The 23,429-nt window shown below is 46.4% G+C and overlaps 1 protein-coding gene across 13 annotated transcripts in view; it reads left to right on the forward strand.

Moving 5' to 3' along the window:
• TMEM266 (transmembrane protein 266) overlaps window positions 1–23,429 on the forward strand; it is an 818,009-nt gene that overhangs the window by 136,194 nt on the left and 658,386 nt on the right. For all 13 annotated transcript variants that reach the window (XM_069624431.1, XM_069624435.1, XM_069624430.1 and 10 more), the window contains one exon: window positions 9,742–9,855. In XM_069624431.1, the coding sequence (XP_069480532.1) occupies window positions 9,764–9,855 (92 nt within the window). In that variant the 5' untranslated portion in view covers window positions 9,742–9,763. The remainder of the gene's footprint in view (window positions 1–9,741; window positions 9,856–23,429) is intronic.

A 23,429-nucleotide genomic window follows, 5' to 3' on the forward strand; every position in this document is an offset into this window, starting at 1 on the left:
GTCCCAACTGGAGCGCCAGGTCCAGAACATGGCACAGGATCTGGGTCGCATGCTGAGGGCTCAACAGAACCCTCAGATGAGCATGGCGACTCCGAACTCCTCAAATCCAGGGTCTGGTGCTCCAGAACAATTACAGGGGAAGAACCCCGACAACCCACAGGTTCCAAGGGAGGAGGCACAGGGGGAAGGGGGATGTAAAGCCTTAGAGGAAGCTTCCTTCCCCACTTGTGAAAAGCCCCTGGAAACCCAGGAACCGGAACCAAAATCTTCTGCCCCCGAAAACCTGTTTTGTTCCTCCCCTCCCTTTCTGCACCCCTCTCCCTCACCTTTTGTTTTTCTCTGGCTCTACCAGAAATGTTGTCAGGCCTAGTACGGTAGTCTCTTGTCCGTTTCTATTTCCTTCCCACTCTCCCCCTCCCTTCCTTATCTATGTCTTAGCTATTGCACTATCTGAAATGTCGTCAGGCCGAGTACGATAGTTAATTTCACATCCTTACTGTTCATGGCCTGTAAAAATGTCATTGTATTTTCCCTTGTTCCCTCCCTTGCCTTGAAGCGCTTTGAAACACATTGTGTATAGGGGCTATATAAATAAACTATCCTATCATATCATAACCTAAGGAACAGAGGGCGGGTAGGAGAAATAAAGAGCCTAAAAAGGCCCATTCTGTGGAGGAGGTGCAAATCTTCCAATTTGAAGGAGAAGGGTCCTCAGAGGATTCTGGGGAAAGGATTTTCTCCTCCAGGCATGGGGGGAACTCCTCCCAAAGAAAGATGGGTCCCAAGAGATCGTGGTCAAGACTGGGTAGATGTGGGGCATGAGCTTAAACGACCGATAATTGAACCCCAGAATGACCAGCAAGAAAATCACCCTGATCAAACCGATTCTGGTGACTGCCTCCAAAAAGGGGGGGCAGCCCAGACTCAGAACCAGGGGAGCCCAAAGCTTCCCCCATATCCAATTGCCACCTTTTTCTTACAGGTTCCCAAGATCCCAAACGGAATTCTGCCCAAATCACCCCTCTGTCAGAATCCAAAGCAAAGAAATTAACCCACCAATTGGCCAAAAATGTGCATTATCTTTTCCCCTTTGAGGAAAAGGAGGGAAGATTTTATGCCCCGGTCCAAATACAGTGGCAATGTACAATTCTGGCACTGGTGGACACTGGATCTCAAGTCACCCTTCTGTCAAAAAGGGCATTTGATCAGCTGAATTCGGGAAGGGGGAGAAATACCAAATCCCTCTCACCCCTCTTCCTGGACAACTTCAGAACTTCGATGGGAATGAAATTCCTGTCGAGGGGACTGAGGATTTAGACATTAAAATTGGGTGACACAAGGTGAAGCACCCGGTCATAGTTGTGACTCCAGAGGGCACACCATGTTTACTAGGGAATGACATCCTGCATAGATTGTCTCCCCTCATAGACTGTGTAAACAAGGTCCTCTGGACCCAGACTAACCGACCAATAAAATTAAAACATAGTGTCAACCATGTTAATTTAAATGGCTCCTGCCACTTGAGCTGATATTCAGAAAATTGGAGAGCAGTTGTTCATCCCTATTCAGTTAAATGAAGGGAAGGACTCTGTTCTCGCCCGAGTGTGTGTGAACAACGGTAAGAGCTTCATCAGTGAGGCCATGTTCCGCAAACTCCCAAAAGATCCAGCCATTCCCACATTTAAACTGTTAGACAAATGGGAAATGGACCTTGAAACGCCCAATTCCAAACGTCTCCTGCCTAGCAGGTGTATGCTCAAAATGTCCATAGGTAACAAGAGCATAATCCATAATTGTTGGGTCGTGCGAGATGTCCCTGTTGCATTTTATTTAGGCAGTGACACCCTCAATCGCTTTGCCATTAGTTTGGACCTAATACACTTCAAAACCTGGTCTCGATTAGCGGGTAATCCCATGGACTCAGATTGGTGTCATGATGCCTACCCCCGGGCATCCAGACCAAGTCCATCAACCCCGGAAGCAGGCATCATGGCACCTGGAGCAAACCCAGCAACCCCTGTTAGGGGCTATCTGGGTACAGTCCTGGCACCTATGGCGCCAGGCTCATATGGGACATCAGTCCTGGCGCCATAGGTGCCATGCTCATATGTTAAAACGTACCTAATGTAGACCATGCTGCAAGGGATCCAAGCATCCAAGCCCATGTGAGGCTTGAAGGGACTATTTTATCTTAGGGACTATTTTGTTACTCGGATGTGGCTGTGGAGGAATACTTACCTGGGACTACTTTGAAGGCTATTTAAACCACGCCCGAAGAGCAGCACATGCTTCGCGTTATTCTGCATCCAGCAGCGTAACGCTCACTGTGTCTGCAGTCAGCATCCAGCATCCTGCCACGCCCGCCTCAAGTCCAGAGCGCCTAGAAAAAAGGGAAAGAAGAAGAAAGGTTAGAACAAGAACTTTATTGGATTTCTTACCTGATTTCGGATTCAGCGCATCTTCAAACCAGAAACAGACTTCATTTTAAACACGTTGCATCGCCAGCAGCAGCGCCGCGCCATACTCACCGTTCCTTGCAGCATCTCTACGATCCGGTGCTGTCTCCATCACCTGGTTGCCGCATTCCAGCGCCTAAGGGGGACAAGAAAACAACAAGGTGAGCCAAGGGAACAAACAAGGACAATCTCTTGCCACCATATGCTCACCTGATTTTACCGCAGGAAGTATTATCCACCAGCACGCCAAATCTTCCTACGCTGCACCTGCAAGAAAAGAGAAAGCAGCGAGTTAAACCTTGGCATCACTTACCAGACAGTGTTACAAAACACAGACTCTTACCTGAACGCTTCCAGCTGCCACAAGACGATCATCTTTTGGGTCTAAGCTGCAAAAGAAACAAGGAATTGGACAAGAGTGATTAATTGGACATTTTGAACTCATTAGAACTATATACTTATGGCCTTTCACCCGGAGGTTTGGAGCCAAGATTTGTCCAGAACTCTTCCAATATCCTCAAGCCAGTGAAGTAACTAGCCATCAACGCGCCCCTGCATTCTTCGCAGGATGGAGAGCTCATCATACAAAACTATAAGGTGAGCTTTGTGAAAGGGAATGTCAGAAGTTATAAGTGGCGACGCAGTGAGGTGTTAATACTCAAATCCATGGGTGGCTAATTCCCTCTCCCCGTCTTTAGGAGACTACTTCTACGGGTCAAGCAGACGAAGCTAGGTGGGCCAGTCCAGTCAGTCATCTCTGCACTACGCATCACGTTGGTTGAGACCGTGGCTGTCCAGTTCTGCTCGACACCCCTGTGGGAGCCAGGTGAGCGTAACAATTGGAGAGGAAGTGGCCATCCCAGAACGACCCGACAATTCTCACTGGAAGAAAAACTTAAAAGAGGACAGAAACTGAAAAATCCTGACGCCTATGTTCATCTCAGTGCTAATTTCCAACAGCAAGGGTTGGGGGTAAACCCAACACCACTAGTCAATATAGAACACAACACCATTCCAATAGAGGTGGATAACAGCGACCTAAAGAGTATCACTCTGAGCGCAGGCACCATTATTGGAATTGCAGTTGATGACCGACATTTTTCCATAGATTTAGGTAACGAACTTTTAGGACCAATCCCCAAGGACTGTTTTGACGGTGATAGCGACAATTCACAACACCAGACAGAATCTTCACCCGGCATGAGGGTATTTCCTGGTGTACTCCTCCTGCCCTTATGGTGAGGTAGATGTGACCTGTGACTTCAAGAGGGATGAGGTGATCTTTCAAGTCCACAAGGACTGCCTTCCCCACCTAACGCCATCAGTCCAAATCAGTACTTTGACCAGGGACTTCTCCACCCAGCTGGAGGAGGCCGCTTAGATAGCCAAACCAGAAGTCATTCCGGGCTTCACCCAGATGGTGGAAGAGAGTCAACCTAGCTGATGCCTGTGAGACTCTGGAGAAAAAGCAAAATTTGAAACAAGTTTTCGTAGATTTTCAAGATCTCTTTGCGGTGGACTCATATGACTGTGGTCGCACCGACATCCACACAACAACAATTCCCCCAGACCCTGGCATGACTCCAGTGTTTGTGAAGCAATATCGGTTGCCTCTCGCATCAATGGAGTCCCTTACTGAAATAATTAAGAACCTTGAGTCCCGTGGGATAATTCGTCCATTCCACAGCATCTTCAATAATCCGGTGCTGAGGATTTTGAAACCAAACAGTCAGTGGAGACTCTGTGCTGACCTAAGGGAGCTCAACAAACGGGTCCATACTTCCCGATGGCCTCTTCCCTACATTGATCATGGGCTGGCCCAGATCCAGGGGTCAAAGGTATTCACTGCAATTGACCTGACCAATGGGTACTGGACTGTACCTGTCAGTAGGGAGGACCAATACAAGCTGGCCTTTACCTTCGGGGGGCAGCAGTACATTTGGACCCGGACTCCCTTCAGGTACATCAACTCCGGCAATTAATTTAACATCTTTCTGCATAAGGCCATGCCCGACTTGGGTGAAAGGGGCAACCTGGCCTATGTAGATGATGTTTTAATCAAAAGCTCAACTGTGGAGGAACACATAGCAGAGATCTGTTAAGTTCTGACACAGTTGGGGGCTGCCGGAGCAAAACTCTCTTTCCAAAAGGCACAGTGGTGCAGGACCCATGTCAATTTATTGGGGCATGAGATAACTCCTGAGGGTCTCTGTCCCCAGGAAAAGAAAGTAGAAGCACTCCAGAAAATAAAAGACCTCACAACTCTGCGGGAACTAAGGAGTCTCCTTGGACTAACTAATTACAGCGGAAAGTTCATTGAGGATTACGCAGAGATCATGAGACCCCTGATCCATCTTTTGATGGGGGGGCAAGTGGGAGTGGGGTCCAGAACAAGCCGAGGCAGTAAGACAACTCAAAAGAAGCCTCTCACAAGCGCCTTGCCTAGCTTACCCGGTCAAAAACAAAGAGTTCCTCTTGGAGAACGGGTTCTCAAATACATGCTTGACTGCAGTATTATATCAAAAGCATGACAAGGTCAATAAAGTAATTTCCTATGTGAGTAAGACTTTATCCTCTGTGGAGGAAAAATTCAACGATTGTGAGAAGGCACTCCTGGCAACGGTGTGGTCATTGAAGAATTACCGCCCGTTTATCCAGGGGATAACACATCATAGTGGAGACTCCACACCAGCCTTTGCAATATCTTCAAAGTGACAGAATCCGGGCTAAAAATGTGAGTAATTCCAGAATTACTTCCTGGATTCTGTCATTGCAAGGCTTTCCGGTGGAGGTCAGATATGACCAAAACAAGAAGAGTCCCCTCGCGCAAGGTCTGGCTGACTTGCATGATTGTGCCAGAGAAAACTGCCCCGAGGACGAAAGTCTTAAAATCAAGGACAACATGGAGGCATACCTTAATTCCCCACACAAAGTCTATGAAGAAGACAAGTGTGAGGGAATGCCCACTGTCTATGTGGATGGGTGCTCCTACCATGTTGACAACAACGGGGAAAAGGAACTTGTGGCCGGTGCAGGGAATGCATCGGTGAATGATGCCCCAGAACCCTCCGCTGTGTACAAAATCGGTCCCTGAAGTAGTCAAGTGGCAGAGCTGATGGCTGTGCATCAAGCCATCCTCACTGCCGTCCAACACCAACTCCACGAACTGGTCATAATCACTGATTCAGATTCGGGTTCGTGGAGCACCTGGTTAACTGGAAAACCAGAGGCATGCTATGTGCTAATAATAAACCTTTAAAACATGGAAAATTAATACAAAATATTGATGATCTGGTCACCTCGAATGGGATGACCATCTATTGGAAAAAGATCAAGGGTCATTCTAAAGACAAAACTGGAAAAGACCTAGCTGATCAGCTGGCCAAAACCAGAGCCTTCCAAGGGGATCTACTTGAGATCGAGCCCGTGTTGGGGGAAATCCAGGTCAATGCTATCACTAGGTCCCAGACAAATGCTCACAATGAACTCTCAACTGCACAATGGAGTAAGGAGACACCAGATGCTGATTTGATTACGGCTCAAAAAGGAGATCCAATAATTGGTGAGTTTTATCAACACATTGAAGACCCTGAGAACCTTCCCCTGATGGATACCGATTACATTGGGAAAGAGGACCTCAGAGTGCTGATGAAATGTCCAAAAATGTTCCGAATCAAAGACGGTTTGTTGGTGAGGAAATCCATATCTGGCCATGACCAGTGGGTGGTCCCTACCTAATTCCGAAGCCTGATGCTAAGTCACGCCCATAATGCGGCCACAGCCGGTCATCGGGGGTTTCATATGACATTAGAAATCTTGCAAGATGTTGCATACTGGCCACACATTGGGCCGGACCTAGACCAATACTTGAAGGGGTGTCTTGTGTGTGCACAATTTCAGCCAACATCACTCACACACCGTGCTCCCCTCCAAAAGAGGGGGATGACACTGCCTTGGTCAGATTTTCAAGTCGACTTTATCGGGCCCGTGATTCGTTCCTCTAGGGGGAACAAGTACATGTTGACTGTAACATGCTTGTTCACTAATGGATGTCTCCCGGCCCCAAATTGCAAGGCAGAAACAGCAGCTGCCCTGATGATCAATCACATCTTCTCGCGTTTTCGACTACCCCAAAGGATTGAGTCAGACTGAGGTAGTCACTTCACTAGTGAAGTGATGACAAAGATGTGGGAGATACTTGGGGTCAAAAGGAAACTACACATTGCCTACCGGCGGTCATCTAGTGGTTGAGTTGAGAGGTACAACAAAACTATTGTGAGCATATTAAAAAAGTTTGTGGCAGATTCTGGGCCAAGTTGGGACATTCGATTACCCCTTGTCCTGATGGCCATCAGATCTACCCCTTCTTCTGCAACCAAAATGTCTCCATTTGAGGTGATGACTGGACGAAGGATGGTGCTACCCCAGCATCTGCTCTACAGAACCCAAGAGCAGACCTTGATAAATGCCTCCACAACTCATGAGTATATTGAGAATCTGAGAAAACACCTTCAACATGCTTTTGCCTATGCTCAGCGGAATCTAGAAAGATCTGCAGACAGTATGAAGACCCACTATGATCTCAAGACAACTAAAAAGGAATATCATGTAGGAGACCGGGTCTACTTGTACAATTTCCAAAGTCACCAAGCCAAAGAGCGCAAATTCCTCCCAAATTGGCAGAGTCCTTTTGAAATTGTGGATAGAATTTCACCAGTCACCTAGAGAATCTGCATCCCCAAGGGCAGTTTGGCAGAAGGGGAAGACAAGTGGGTCCACATAAACCAGCTGAAGAGTTGCCATCCCAGGCATGCTTTGCGGCAAATAGAGAAGCCAACCGGAGTATCTAAATATTCACCATATATGTGCAAGAAGAGTGTTAAGACCAGTAGTAAACATAGATGGGGAATATTGCCGATTATAAACAATGCAAGTGTCTTTCCCACTGCTGACATCCCCAAATGACGTGTGGACACAGACGTGGGAAAATATCCATGACCATGCTATGTTCTCTCTTCTAGCATCTGCAATAAGAATCATCCAAAGGGATTACCAAGGCGGACCACTCGGGGACCGGGAGGAAAGACCCAAGGAGCCCAGAGTGCCGCTCCATACTCCCAATCAGAACCAGCAATACTCCTGACCAGAACCGGCGAGGAGAGCAGGTCGCCTCTAGCACTGACGGGAGAAGCAGCTGACTTTCTCCACATGGACAAAAGAAAAGAACATCCCAATCTCCCGACTTCCCCTTGACGTGCGGTCAAACTCAAGTTGGGAGGGGGGGCTCTGTAGGAGGTATTGACCCATTCCGATATGCAATGCGGCATCACCCTGCCAGTTATGGGGAAGAAAACAGCAACAATGGCAGCAAAACCCTTGTGCGCGCCAAAAACCTACCTAAACCATGTGCTTCAGCACATGAAAAGAGGGATGCACAACCTGCCACCCGTGGTGCATGTGCAGAGGAAATATGGCACACCCTGCAGAAATGTGCCAGTGGGTACATGAACAGCAAACAGTGCAGAGAGAAAAGCAGCACTTTGCAAATAAAACCCAAAAATGTGCCTACAAATGACATTTGCTTTGTTGCCAAAAACTCCAAAATGCCTATAACACAACACTTTCAACATTCACAATCTTGCCTGGTGCTAAAATCCATGTATCAAATGAAACATTGTGAAACATACAAATTCTGGAAACTGACAGCCTCTCAGCCAAAATCTGGGTGCAGTACCCTGGGCCACCAGAATGACAGCTGTCAGGGAGGACTGAGAAAGCTCTAAAATGACCTAGATCTCAAAAGTCTGCTGAATCACCAAACATAAACAGGATTGTTGCCAAAAAGGATGCCGATTTTAGTTGTGTTTTTGCTTCCACAGATTTTAAGACCAAGAAAGAAATGTATTTGTATGTGATACAAGTGGTACATCTTTCAAATAATTGAATCTATATATCAAATACGTTTTTCCATTGCGCTGTACACTAGGCCGGGAGCAGAGTGTATTGCCTGATTGAAATCCTTAACAGCTTGCTCACAACAGAATATAGGTTCTGCTTTAAGAGTTCATCTTCAAGTGCAAGCCAACGAAAGTGCGCAAAAAATCATCCTGATCGTGTATTTTCTTCTGGTGGACATGTCTTATTTGATAGAAGGCTAAAGGACTGAGTGCTTTGGCATTTACACCGCGTCTTTCGGACACAGCCTACCATCTCTCACCATCTGGCTGGTAATCTAATGTACCGTTTGTTATCCTGTTAGAACTTGGTGGAAAACACAGGCTGCCACAATGTACGATGATCAATCTACTGCCTGCAAATCCCACAGAAATGGATATTTGTTGGCATTTTGGGAAGGATAGATAGAAGAAATTGGTCAAATGTGCACACCTCTACAGACATTCTAATTGTGCGTAGACATTCATCAAGATTTGCGGATTTATTAAAGCTTGGTGCAATAGTTTTACCAACTATGTTTAATAAAGAATACATTGTTATCTATCAGTACCAAGTTTACTCCCACTGTGCATCCTGTAAATTGAGAGCCATTCATTTAGCTAATTATATCAACTACTATTAGCCCCGGGATGGTGGGAGCAGCCAATCAGGTTCTTATGATCGTGGGCTGAAACTGCTAATCTCACCCCACGTTCCATGGAATCCGCAGTCACCGCCATCTTACCCCCACACTCCCTTTTCATTTATTTTTCTGTTCTCACCCTCTCCCCCGCCCCACTTCCCTCTTTTCTTTGCTTCGCTCGGGCCTTTAACTTAGGGTTTGGGTCATTAACACCTGTTCCAGCCCTTGTAACAGGTGCTTCACGCTATATTATAACACTTGGAAGCGGGCAGAATCATGTATGAAGTGCCATATAATACCTGGCAGTCTGCAATATCTGTATAAAAGCCTGGAAATAGTTTTCTTATTACAGGCTAGTAGTGACATCACAACTGACCTGTAATAAAAACAATGACATCACAACCACTCTGAAATCAGTTATTACACTTTAGTTGTGATGTCACAATGCCTACAGCTTGAGCCAGCAGAGAGAATTCCAGCTGTCATTGCAGCACTCAAAAAGCTGTGAAAAGCTTTTCAAATTCCTTGCTTGCAGAATATTTTCTGTGTCATCTTATATATGGTGTGCGCCCTCCTGTACTGTGTTTTTTTCACATTGTGTTCTTAATCAATGAGAAGCAGTGTATGTGTTTCGACCAAAGGCAGCTGAACAGAGACAGTTAACAGTTTCTTAATAAATAATAACAAAGATATTTTCATTGTTTTCAGAACCATCCAATGACGATGGCAAATGTTCTTGCAATGGGAAGTTGGTTCAGCTGAAACGTGTTGTTGCTGGGGCATTGCTCTGCCTCTTTCTTTGTACATCATGACCAATCCCCAGTAAGTAAATCAGATTCTCTGAATGTTTTCATCTCATTTTGAATATCTATATAACAGACCTGTGTCCAAGGATCTTTCTAAAAAAATGCCTGTCTCAATAACATCTTCTGAATTTGGTATTCCTTTAAAGTTGTTTTTGCCCTGTTTGTCTTTTATGGTGTTTACCCCTGTTGAATCCTGCTAATATCACCAAATAATCCAGTAGGAAATCCATGCAGCAAAGGTAGAGCCAGCATTTATCTACATAGAGCTGTTCAGAAATGGACAGGGAAAATTGCAGCGCATCTTGGTCCCAAAATTGTGGGCCCCGAACACAAAAACCTCAAAGTTTTAATTGTGTTTTACACACTGATCCCTTACATAGAAAATGTGTTATGATACATTTAGTTGGTTACATTAACAGTGGACTTCCCAATAGCACATCCTCCTGCCTTAGAGAGCATGGCTCTACAGCACCATTCGAGTCTTGTCCAATTCTCCCCGGCCTAACCATGTGATACATACCACTCACTGCCTTTAGTAGATGTTTCTATCCTCTTTACCACAGCCTGATGTGGCACCTAGTACCCATGTGACTCTTGTTCTGGTTCTCAGGTGGTGTAGCCCGCCTTCAACGATACGTTGATCTGGGAAAATGAGCTTACCTGTACCCTGGACAGAGTCTGACATAACCTACACACAGCCTTACAGGCTTTGTTGTGCAGGCCAAACAACTGGCTATCTTTCCTCACAACCTACATTATCATGGCTGTGGTTACTGCGTCATTTGCTATCATGACTGTGGCTTTGCGCTGTTCATGGCTCATATACATCCATAGCTCATTTGGGATAAAGTGCTGCCAGCTTCATCAAACCCCACAGACTTTCCAGTACCAACTCTATTTCCCTCCACCTTCTACCCTTCCCTGATCTTTGTTCCCTGCTCTTTAAACATTTTACTTTTATTCATTATGTTTTTTGGGCATGCAATGTTTTGAACGTTGTGATGAATCAAGCAGTATCATCACTCCCTCTTTGGGGTAACTCTCTTCCCATATGGCCACGCAAGGGAAGCCGCTACCTGATCCCAACCCTGAAGGTCGCTGCCTGAGGGAGGATCATATGGGTGGGGGGGGACCCACATGAAAGGGAGAGTGACTGGTCGCAAGAAACAAGGCATCCATCTTTCCATTCTGGGTATAACCCCCTCCCAAGGTCACAGACTGTTATCGCTTATTGTGATATTGAGCCTGTCCAACCATCTTAGACTGACTTCAGGGTTCCTTCTGACAAATTATACCAAAGTACTGAGACAAGAAAGAAGACCGGAGTGATGAAGATTACTAGAACCAGGAAGCCTATACTGCATTCTAGTTGTTGGCGGGAGCTACATAGTAGCAGACGTTTAAATACCTGTCGGTTGTGCGAATGAGAAAAAACACAGGCAGAGGGATGCAGCAGGGAGAACTTCGCTGCACGCGAAGCCGGTCGGAAACTGGAAAGCAAGCAGAGTGCTACCTAATGCTGGAAGGCTGCTGGAAATGTTGTTTGTACGAAGCCGAATAGCCTGCCGTGGTGATGTCGAGGGCAGTGCGAGGCTGTCAGGAGATGCAGGAGATCAGGCGAGAAGTGGAGAGAACACTCTTCTGCGCTGCCAGCAAGCCAAAGCAATTGCATGACGATGCAAAGAATGCCAGAGCAACCAAAACAAACAGGTGAACCCAAAAGGGAAGAGCGGGACACTGGGGCGCTTCAGTGTGAATGCTGTGCTCCGTGGAGGAAGTTCAGGAGTCTGCTAAAGTGGGCAGAAAGCCCTGAAATAAATAGTGAACGAGAAGGTGGAGGGTCACTGACCCAATTGATGAAAAGCGCATCAACAAGGCTGTTGCCCAGTAAAGTGTGCAAGTCTGAAACCCCCAATGTGAAAAGTCCCAGCAGAAGAATAAACCATGCACTGTGCGAGTTTGGAACCTGGACTCAAATATATGTGTGGAACATTGTGAAGGGGAGTTTGGAGACCCGCACCTGAAAGGAGAACTAACTGGTTTTAAAGTCCTGGCAGGAGAGTATACCAGTAAAGTCTGAATTTGAAGCAAATATTGTAAAGTCCTGGCAGGAGAGTAAACTAGACCAAACCAAACCAAATGTGAAGATCAAACTGAAGGTGAAGCAAATATTGTAAAGTCCTGGCAGGAGAGTAATCCAGGTCAAAACTGAATGTACACATATTGTGAAGTCCTGGCAGGGGAACCAACCAGGCACAAGTGAATGTTAGTATGGGGAGCTGCATTTCAAGAGTGAGAAATCCAGGGGAAGGGAAACATACCCCGTGAGTGGAATAGTTGTAAAGGAACTGTGAACTGTGGAGGGTTGAGGGAGAACCCTTGAGTGTGTGATGCTAAGGGAAGGGGATCATACCCCCTTCATTGGAAAATTGGAAAATTGTCTTTTGCCAAAGAAACTACCTGTGGTAGAGAGCTGAAGAGAAGCTGAAAACTTAAGGGAAGGAAATAACTTCTCTCATTGCTCTGGGAGCTGTGAAATCTTGGGGAACCTTATTGTATGTCTCTGAGCTGGTCAAGGGAAGGGAGATAGACCTCCTGCTTTGAATAACTGTATATTGATGAAGATAAGAGCTGGTGTGAAATAATAGTGTGTTAAATAGCTCAAGGGAAAGAGAAAGAACCCTTAAGTATAAAAGACTAGGGGAAGGAAGTCCCTATGAAAGATTTAACAAAGATAGACGTCACATGAATTGGAGACTAGTGATTACACAAGTTGTGGTACATGTACAACCTAGGGGGGAAGGAATACATAACTATTGAAAGAAAAGAGTACACAGAAGTGAAGTAAAAAGGAAGATCCAGAATCCGCTAGCTATATTGTTTGCAACCAAGGAAGTGGCTGAAGACCTCCATAGGAGAAGGCCAAACCCTCACTTGGAGAACTGTGGGAGTTTATGGAACTTTGATCATTTGTGCACCTTTTGGAACTTTATGTCTGAACATTAAAGAAAACAACAGATGGCCAGATGAAAGGCTTTTTCCCGTTGCACTTTTTCTTAGGTTTAGCTGGTAAGGGTCAAGATAGGATTTTGGACACACAGGATGGAGAACCCTTTATATTTTTGGACATTCTGACAATGACATCCTTTAGTTTTGTTGAGGTAGGGAAACCCCTCATAGTGTTAGGTAGAGATAGGTCTTTCTCAAACCCTTCTTTTACTTTAATAAAAATGTATAACCACCATTACAGCACCTATGTGTCTGAGTCTTACTCCTGATTCATTACACAGTGTTTTTCAGAAAGGCATTTTTCAGAAGATGTTTTAAAATGTTGTCATCATGTACTAGGTGAGCCATCCTTCAACTTTCAGTCCACACAAGATTAATTTAGACTGCACAACACAACATGAGTTGGAGACATTTATTTATCTACTGACAAATGTAAATATAATTGAAATATCCATTGCATTTTTCACTTAAGCTCATGTTTCGGTTGGTATCTCTGATCATAATAATATATGTCAGTGGTTTATTGGACAGAGTGAAAGTACAAGAACTACAAGATGCCATTTGCACATGATCTGTATGAAAAGAGTAACTGATCCACTGGCCGCTATTATCCAGTCCCACATGGAAATCCTTTGAGCAGAGGCGTTGCTAGGGGGTGGCTTAGGGGGCTATAGCCCCGGGTCTTTTGGCTGTAGCCCCGGATAGAAGCTCAGGGGATATAACCAAAAGACTAGTGAAGGCAAGCGTCCCCAACCAGCACAATCCTCCCCGCAATGAGAGACAATGAAGGACTCTCCCAAATCGGGAATAAAGCCAAGACAGAGTGCGGGTGAGCTTAAATGGGAGTTTATCAATCAGAATAGGGCATGCAAAGAACTCTGCAAACTCCGAGAGCGCTCTGTCTGACAATAGCAAAGACAGGCGTATATATTTACAAAAAACGTCATAAGAACCTACATACTATAGGGGGCACAAGTTCGATGGGATTGGGTGGCGATGACTAACTATAGGTGCTGCTGCGATGCGGTTGGCTTTGGCTGGAAGACGTCACTGGTCAGCCTCGTGGGTTGGGCTGGGCCTGGCAGGTTGGCTGAGTTCATCCGGGCGGTGTTGTTGTGCCATTGCGGCCAGTGTCAGAGATGAATGTCTTTTCCTGACTTATTTGCCCTAGGCCATGCACACCGCAGTCATTCAGTCATTGCAATATTATCTTCTTTAGTAAATCTTCCAATAGGTTATTCTACAGGTTAACGCAACACAGGAGGAATGCACCTTGTGAGGGGTCTGATGGTAATACGTCAGGACATGGTTACCAGTGTCCTGTTGACCGGGGCCATAGGTCGAGGTGCTAAGCTTCAGGGCCTGGGACAGGCGGTACAGGTCTTTCTGTCTTGTTAGAAGTTGTTATGGATGTGCCGCTGTGTGTTGTCAAAGTGTTGGGTGTCCTGATTGCACAGGGCCATAAGTCTAAGATGATCCAGTGGGTTATGGGGTTTACGAGGGGGCGCCTTTGGAAGTGTGTGTTCAGGCAGAGGTTTACTGCTGTGCTGTAAATAATGCAGGTGGCGGGCCGCGGCCTTGGGTGCTGCAGAGGGGGCTACAAATCTTTGAAGCGGCTCCAGTCTGGTTGGGGGAGGTGGAGCAGCGCGGCGCGGGCCTCTGCTCTCATGTTTTGGCAGCCTTCGCAGGGTGGGAGGGGGAATGGCCTTGCACGTATTCACAAAGGTATCTCCCTCGTGTGTTGCCAATTTTAGGTAAAAACATCACAAACATTTGAACACTCTATAATACTTATTCAAATCACTTTAAAACATGCATTTCAACTTTGCTGGATGTGTCTCGATTATACCCAGTCTGAGCACCGTATTCGTACACTATGTTTTAACAACTACAGTATTTAGTTATATGCATATACATTTGCAGTAAGTGAGGTAGTAGTCGGGTTGGTGGAGTACATAGAAAATGACCCGCCACTGTACGTGACGGTGGTGGCACATAAGGGGCTTAGACATACACACATGACAAGTGCATTCTCGCGCATCCTTCACATGAGTCCACAGTATGGCTTCTCGTGTACTCTAGCAGCATTAGCTCGGTTATGGCGCAAAACCATGGAGGGTAGGTTACCCAGTGATACACGTAACAAATAGATCCCTGGAACGCTCCTTTATTATTAGCACCCAACTGCAATGGTGTGGGCTCGCCATTGCTTATATCATGGAAGCATGCTTTCTTATGTTTATACATTTTACAGGCTTTTGTAATATAAGAGATTTTGTGGAGAAAAGCATACTTTGCAAGTGGTCTTGGCATTAATATGTAGAGACTTTCTGCCATCTGATGACCATTTTACTGTTCTTTTCATTGCCCAGGCCTGCTGGCCGGGTCATGCTGGGAGCGATGATACACTGCGGAAGGTGAACTGTTACAATGTTAGTGTATTACGCTAGCTCATGTCCGTCTTGTTCGTGGGAACGGGCTCGCAGCGGATCTGCCAGGGTGCTGCGGCGACAGGGATAACTGAAACTTTCCGAAGGGGGGGGCCGCGCTACAGTGCGCTGAGCTCACACCATTTTTAGTAGACAAAATGGTTTCTGAGGCCTAGCTAAATTCTATACGTGCGGGCAATGTCTTCAGCAGGTGAGCCATCCACCACCTGGGCCCTGGTGGTAAGGAGGGGACGCCCGATGAGCCATGGCCCTCACCTGGGTTGGAGGTGTAGGCAAGGGGGGGCGTCTTTTGGACCACTCCTCCCCTACATTTCCCCCCTTTCGTTACTTAAGTAACAAATACTTTAAGTCCTCCAGCCTTCTACATTCTTCTTCGTCCATCACTGCCTCATCCCATGCAGGTGTGCCTTTTATGGGCATCCATGCTCTGCACACTCCTCGTAAGCTTTCCCCTCTTCTGGCATATTCATCTGGGGTACAAGTCAGGTATATGCATCCGCCATCTCCCGCCAAATCTACCCACACCTCCTGGTACCATTCTAGTACACGGGGCTCTCTAATGGTGGTGTGCCATGCTTTATCTATGATATCTTTGTCGTGATAGATAGGCACTAGCTGATATCTTGGTGTGTCATCTGTTCCTGTTTGTACCTGCACTTCCTGCATGTTTTGTATTGTCCCACGGGTGTTGCCCATTGTCACCATCATCATTGCACCATTTGGTACTGCGTTAGCACAAACTCGAAGACCCACCTGGCACAGGCAAAAAATTAAAAGGAGGAACACCACAGCTGGCATCAAAAATTTCACAGTTGTTCCAAGCCATGAGGGGACCCAGGAGAAGATGTTATCGAACCATGTACTGTCTTCTGCTCCACCTTCCATTTTCATTTTTTCTCCTAGGTTGTGGACTGCTTCGATCACATGGGACAGGGAGCCATTTTCTGCGTCTTCAGAAGGTACGAAAGTGCAGCAGGCACTTCCTATTTTTCGGCAAACACCTCCATCCATTGCCGTCAACAGGTCCAGGACATACCTGTTTTGCATGGTCATCAGTCGTAAAGCCCTTAGTTCCACTTTTATTACGTTGAACCCTTCTTCAGTGTCGTTCGCCAGCTGAATCAATTCCCAGCGTGTTATCTGGAGCCATTTTGTGTTTGCTCTTGCTTGGACACTTGAGACGAGTGAGGCAAAGAATGTTTCCGCTGAGCTGAATAATCGATATTTATCTGGGATCTGAGCCAATAGTTCTGATGATTTCTTTGATATGTAGTTTGATGCACGTCTGTTACGGGTCAGCACTTCTCCCTTGTTTCCGGAAGACAGGACATACATTTGTGACTCCGCAGTTGGCTGGGCTGCACTCTGTTGCAGGCGTTCCTGTGTCTTTTTGCTCCCGTCGATGTGGCTTTCTGGTATTACCATTAGGGCTGAGTGCAGAGTGGCCATTGAGCAGCTGCCACTCCATGACGGGGGGAGGTGCAGGTATGCCTGGTTGCCGCATACCCAGTACGTGTCCATCAGGGCCGCTGTCCCTTTTCTCAGATCTGGGATGGTGAGGGTCTTGTTACAGTTCTTGTTTGTTCCCATGGAGGCCTTTCCTTCTCCTTTAAAACACAGTTCATAGTCTATTTCATTCTGTAGTTTGAAAGGTTTTTCAATGGCGGTTACCCAAGTTAGTTTTGAAATGTGTTCTTTCCATACTGGTGTGCATGTTTCTTCTATCCACTGCAATTTCTCTGGTGCCACACCTCTCAGTGCTTCAGCTTTGCACATTACTTCTTCATCCTTCCACTTGTTATCAGAAAAAAGTGTCCCTTGTATTACAAAAAATGGTTCTTTCAGACATACCACCCCTGCCGTCTTTGGATAGCACGTTTTCTCGTTCTGCAGCATTTCAAAAGTAACTTCATGTGCCTGGAAGGTGTTCTTAATCCTGCATAACGTGAGATGAAGGAGACATTGGGCATCTATAATTGGCAACTCTTTGGGTAGCAATACTTTGGGTGTACCTGAAGCGTGAGGGATGAGGGAGCAGACATAACAGCTCTCGTTTGTTGTTTGTTTAGCTGTGGCACTCATATCCGCATACCATTTATTTGTTTGGTGGGGGTGTCGTGGGTCTTCCATCTTATCTAGACCTAACCCATAGTACTCATCATACTTCCTTCTCCCTGCTTCCCTCTTCCGTCTGTTGTTCTTGTTCCTCATGTACTTCCCAACTTCCTGGGCGAGGGATAAAATAGACCCCCCTTTCTCATTTCCGCCCCCCGTGGCCCATGCATCATATAATATTTCGTGTATTGCTAGCAGCTTTTCCTTTTCGTCCCTGACGTTAGCTTGCAGGTTCTTTTTTAGGATGGGGGCAGGCTGGCTGGTGGGGGTGTTATACAACCACGATATGGCAGACGGGTTTTGGTCATTTAAACTGCGGGCATTGTAATTAGATATCCCGGGTGGAGACACTGTGTCGTTTTGCACTCCACCCTGTGGCATTTTCTTTTGTAAGATGACAGCACTGGATGGTGTGGTATGATAACCCCATACAAGTTTAGTTCCGTCCCACACCAAAAAATCACCTTCCCTAGTATTGACACTTGCAGTTGTATTGGTCCCAGTAGTGCTGTTAATCCCAGTGCTGTTAATCCCTCCCCCCCTCGTTCATCTCGATAGAGATGAACGCTACAAACCAATATGTAACCAGGCCAAACATAAGTATAAAAAACAACGTAATGCACACAGATAATCCACACTCATACGAATATCTGCATCTCTCATTTAATAATTCTCTCATTCTACTAATTCTATCCGTTGCAGGCTGCCCGTTAGATGCCATGGTAGCTCCTGTTTGAGATATAAAAGTGCATTAAGTGCATGCATGTAAACATTTTGTTGGCACCATTAGTGCCAATATATATATTGACGGGTAATGGAAGCAGGTAGGGTTGTAGGGAAGGGTATTCACAGACAAGGGTGTAAACATGTCATAATTTGATCACTTTATTAATCACATATAAGTCCAAAAAAAGTTTTTTTTTTTCAGTAATATATAAAAAGAGAATGCAGCAATACTTCATCAGTCACTTTCCCATTTACGTTCATTGCTGACCCACACACACACAAGTCAATATTCATACATGTTGTTCAGTTGAATTGGTTGCTGTTGTCTGTGCCTCCTCATCTGCCTCCTCTTGCACATTATTATAAGCTCTTCGCACATCTGTCAAGTGTACCCAGTACCTCAAGCCCTTCACTTTTACAGCTGTGGGCGTGCAGTACACTACCTCGTATGGGCCGTGGAACTGTGGTGCATTCCATCAACGCACAAAACTCCTGACATAAATTAGTTCTCCTGGCATTAGCTGTAGCTGTTGCTCAGGCTCTGTGACAGACCCTGTTAGATTTCCCTCCTCTCTAGTGAAGGGTGGGGAGAGCTGCTTTGATATTGCGCACGCTGCCCTTGTTAATTGTTTCAAATAGTCCGTGAATTCTTCTCCCAATATCGCGGCGCTCCTGTGTGCATCTGAGTGTTCGCGCAGTGGGGAGTGTGCTATGTGCATTCGTCTCCCGGTCACAATTTCGTGCGGGGACAAATGGTGGTCTTTACTTGGCTGATTTCTCAGTTCGAATAGCGCAAGGGGCAGACAGTAGATCCAATTCTTCTTCAATGAAAAGCATAGTTTTGATAACCTGCCCTTTAACAGTCCGTTCATCTTTTCCACTACGCCATTACTTTGAGGATGATAAATCGAACACAATGTATGTTTTATTCCCAATAATGTAGTGACTTCCTTGAAAAGTTCATTCACAAAATGAGTGCCATTGTCTGAGCGAATCACATCACAAATTCCCCAGCGTGGGAACACCTCCCTCACTAGGAACTTGGCGGCGCTTTTGGCATCAGGTCGTGCACATGGTCTGCTTCCACCCACCTAGAGAATGGGCACACAACCACGATCATGTACCGTGCGCCATTACACCTTTCCCCCATGTCTGCGTAATCAATATGCAGTTCTCTGAATGGGCCAATGGGTTTAGGAATTGTTCCCCGGAGTGTGCGTAATGTCATTCCTGAATTGTAGATCTGACATTTTGTGCATTCCATTGCTAATCGAGATACGTGCTCCTGGAGACAGGGCACGAACCATTCTTCCTGTATTTCTGCTGCAATGTGCTGTTTGGTATTATGTGCGGGGAAGTGTAGTTGTTGAAACGCAATTTCTAGTAACTGGATGGGCATTACCACTTTCCCTGAGTTATTTTGCCGCCACAGCAAGTCTGTTCCCGACTTGCTGCACCCTCGTTTTGTCCACATCAATTTTTCGTCGTCACTAGCTCCTTCCTGCAATTCTAGTATTTGTGATATGGGCATCATGTTGTACCCTTCTGGGGGCTCTTCGTTTGTCTTATGCTGCAGCATGTATTCACCTGCGTCATATTTCTGAAAATAGGAAGCCTCCTTGGCGGCAGCGTCCGCTGCCGCGTTCCCCAAAGACACAACGTCTGTGTTGGATGTATGTGCCTGGCACTTCACTATTGCTACTGCAGTAGGGTTTTGTAGGGCCTCAATTAACTCTTTCAACAATTCCGCATGCTGTACTGGTGTTCCGTCTGCCCGTCGAAATCCTCTCCGCCCCATCTCGCTAGACCTCCATGTACTGTCGTCGTCATGTAAGCTGAGTCTGTGTATATTGTCACTGCGCAACCCTTTGCTGCATGTAGTGCTTCTATGAGCGCAATCAGTTCTGCTGCTTATGCGGAGTAATGTGATGGGAGGCGGTATTGTACTAGTGTTTCATACTCACCGTCTTCTAACCTCACTACTGCCATACCGACATGTTTTTCTCCCGTGTCCACGTCAATCGATGCAGACCCATCCACGAAGTACACTTCCCCCTCGCTCAGAGCGTTCTCACACACCACTGTGTCCTCCCCTCTTTCTCCTGTGTAGGTTGCGCAATCGTGGTCCTGCATGTCCTCTAGTGTGCACGCTTCTGTAATGAATGTGGCGGGGTTCACTGTCTTGCATCTCACCACATGGATATTGGCGCTAGACAATATAATCTCGTAGGCTGTCGCCCGCTGTGTTGTCAGTGTGCTTTTTGACCTCTCAAGTATTGCAAATAATGAATGTTCCACAAACAATGTCACAGGGCAACCCATTACTATTGTGGCACTTTTCTCAATCGCGAACGCGGCTGCAGCGAGTGATTGCTCGCACGCGAAATGGCCTTGCATCACGGCATCCAAAGTACCACTATAGTAAGCCAAAGGCTTGTGTCCTAGGGACGTCTTTTGTGTCAGTACTGCTGTCATGAGTGTTCCCTTGCAGTGTGAGAATAGGTAAAATTTGCGTCCATAATCAGGGTTTGCTAGCACTGGAGCGCTTGAAATTAGCTCTTTTAATGATTGAAATGATGCGCTCATTTCTTCTGACCATTTTATTTTTTTGTTCTCCTGTTGTGCTTCCTTGAGTGCTTGTAGGAGGGGCCTTGTGTATGCTGCATAGTCTAATATCCATGCTCGGCAATAGTTGCACATTCCCAAGAATTTCTGCATGTCTTTCACTGTTGTGGGTTCACCTACAGATCTTATCGCTTCTACCCTGTCGGGGATTATTCTTTTTCCATCTTTTGATATCAGCTGTCCCAAGTATAAGACCTCTGTCAGGCAGTACTGTAACTTCTCCTTGTCTACCTTGTACCCCTTGTTGGCCAGTAGAGTCAGGAGCATTGTTGAATCCTTTCTACATGTTACTTCGTCTTGTGCACACACTAATAAATTGTCTACATACTGAATAATCGTACTCTCAACTGATAGGTTTCCCAAGTCTTCATGCAATATGCGGTTGAATATGCTCGGGCTCTCACAGTATCCCTGCGGTAGACTGCAGTGTTCATATCTTTTACCCCCCAGTGTAAATGCTGTAAGGTATCTACTCTCTTCAGCCAGGGGTATTGAGAAAAATGTGTTTTTCAAGTCTACTACTGTGAAATGTGATGCCACTTTCGGGATGCTGCATAGTATTGATGCAGGGTTCGGGACTAGAGGGAACTCCTTCTGAATTACATCATTTAGGGGGCGTAAGTCCTGTATCATCCTCCAAGACCCTCCTTTTGCTTTTTTGATTGGATAAATACATGTGTTACATGGGGAGTTTGAAGGCACTATTATCCCTTGTGCTAGTAGTGCATTTATTGTCTCTTTTATCCCTTCTTCAGCTTCACGGGACAATGGATACTGTTTCACTCGGGGTAAAATTGCTCCTTGCTTTAGTTTTATTACCACAGGTTGTACTCCGTGCAACAGCCCTACATCATGGGGGCCTGTTGTCCACAAATTATTTGGTACGAGCCTCATGTCGTCATCAAAAAATGACGGCGGTGCTCCCACCACTGCCATCAATTGGATGGGGGTTTCCCTGGCTTGAATCAAAATGTCACAGGGCATCGCTATTTCCATTACTATCTCACCATCCCCTTCTGTGTCTGAAAAGAGATCCTCATCTGTTAACTCTCGTAGGGCGATGTTGGCATTTGTACACAGCACTGTACGCCACTCACATCCTTCCCTATCCATTCCAATCGCAGCGATCCTTTTCGCTGACACCTGTACAGCGTGCAAGTCTAATGATACCACTGATCCTGGTGCTGTGTCGGGACACACTATGGGGCGGAAGAGGAACTCTGCTGGGATCCTCCAGTCCATTCTTCTTAGTTCTGGAATTATGAGGGCCAAGGTCTAACAAATTTATTGGTGAGTGTTCATAATACAGTAAGGGTGTCTTTACAGTTTTACCCCCCACTGTTACATCGAAAGCTTCTGTGTAAGGAACTTCAATTACAGCCCCAGAGAACCCCTGCGTCTCTAACTTCCGGTTAGATAACGGGAACCGGCCCTCTCTGATACATGATTTCTCAGCTCCCGAATCAACCATGAATATGAACTGCTTGTCTCCTATCTGCGCCCCTACCAATGGTTCCTCTGCTGCATTGTAGGTGGTAGATAGAACTGGACACGCAAGTGTTCTCTGTGGGCTGTCCTATGCGGGGTGTCTCATCGCCCCCCCTTCATTAAAGACACTCCCTGAAACCACTGATACGCCGCTATAAGGTGCGGGTGTGGGGGCCTCGTTTGCTGTTGTCGCAAAAGGGTTTCCTGGCGTATACTGCATATTGTCATTGTTTTGTAGGTGGCTCTGTGTTCTATACTGGTGTCTCTGTTGTTGCTCATTATTTCCTTGGCCTGGGTTTATCGGTTGCTGTTGTCCCATCGGAAGACCATATGGGCTCCCCGGGTGCGGGTGGCCATAATGTTCTATCTCTTGGAACCCGTTGTTGGGTCTGCTTCTGCACTCCCCCGAGTAATGCCCCCATCTCCCGCAGTTCCAGCAACTTCCTTGTGCACCTCTAGGACCTTGCCATCCATTTCCTCCCATTCCCCCGTACCCCGGTCCACCTCCCCTTCGGCCCCTGTACCCACCTCGTCCCCCTCGAGGGGTCCACTCTTGCCACTGCGGACCTCTGCTCCTGCTCGTTCCACTGCCGCTGTCCTGTTCCCGCCCAATTAGTTGCCATCCTTCCTTGTATTGCTATCAGCCCCTCCTCCTCTTCATCTCCCTCCCTGCTGTGTGGGAGCGCGGCTACTGCTGCTGCAACCTTCACCAACTTTGTCTGTACTAATTTCGCTTCGTCTGCCAATCTTTTCTGCGCCACCTCCTTCTCCCTTTCCTTTATTCGCTTACAATGGTGTACTATTATGCTCTGAATCTCAGGCCATCCCTTTGCTTCAATACCTGCTATCTTGTCGAGCGCCTTTTGCACTTCCTTTGGGAGCCCTCTTTTTATAATGAAGTAAAATAAAGATGTCGATTGATACCAGGGCGTGCCCGTTTCTGCTCTCCACATCTCTTGGACCCGGAAAATGTAATCCATAGCCTCCTCCCCGTCATTCATTGTACACTGCATTACTGACTGTAAGTCTGGCGTATCTGGGAATGTTTCGCGTAAGGCATCCCACACCCTGGCACGCACTGTGTTAAAGGAGGCCCCATCATGGCGGTCACAGTCTAATGTTACTCCCGGGAAACCGGCCTTAACCCATACTCTCTCAGCCTGATCTCCCACTGCTG

This window comes from Ambystoma mexicanum, chromosome 11 (assembly GCF_040938575.1).
Source record: "Ambystoma mexicanum isolate Mex_15411 chromosome 11, UKY_AmexF1_1, whole genome shotgun sequence".
NCBI lineage: Eukaryota > Metazoa > Chordata > Amphibia > Caudata > Ambystomatidae > Ambystoma > Ambystoma mexicanum.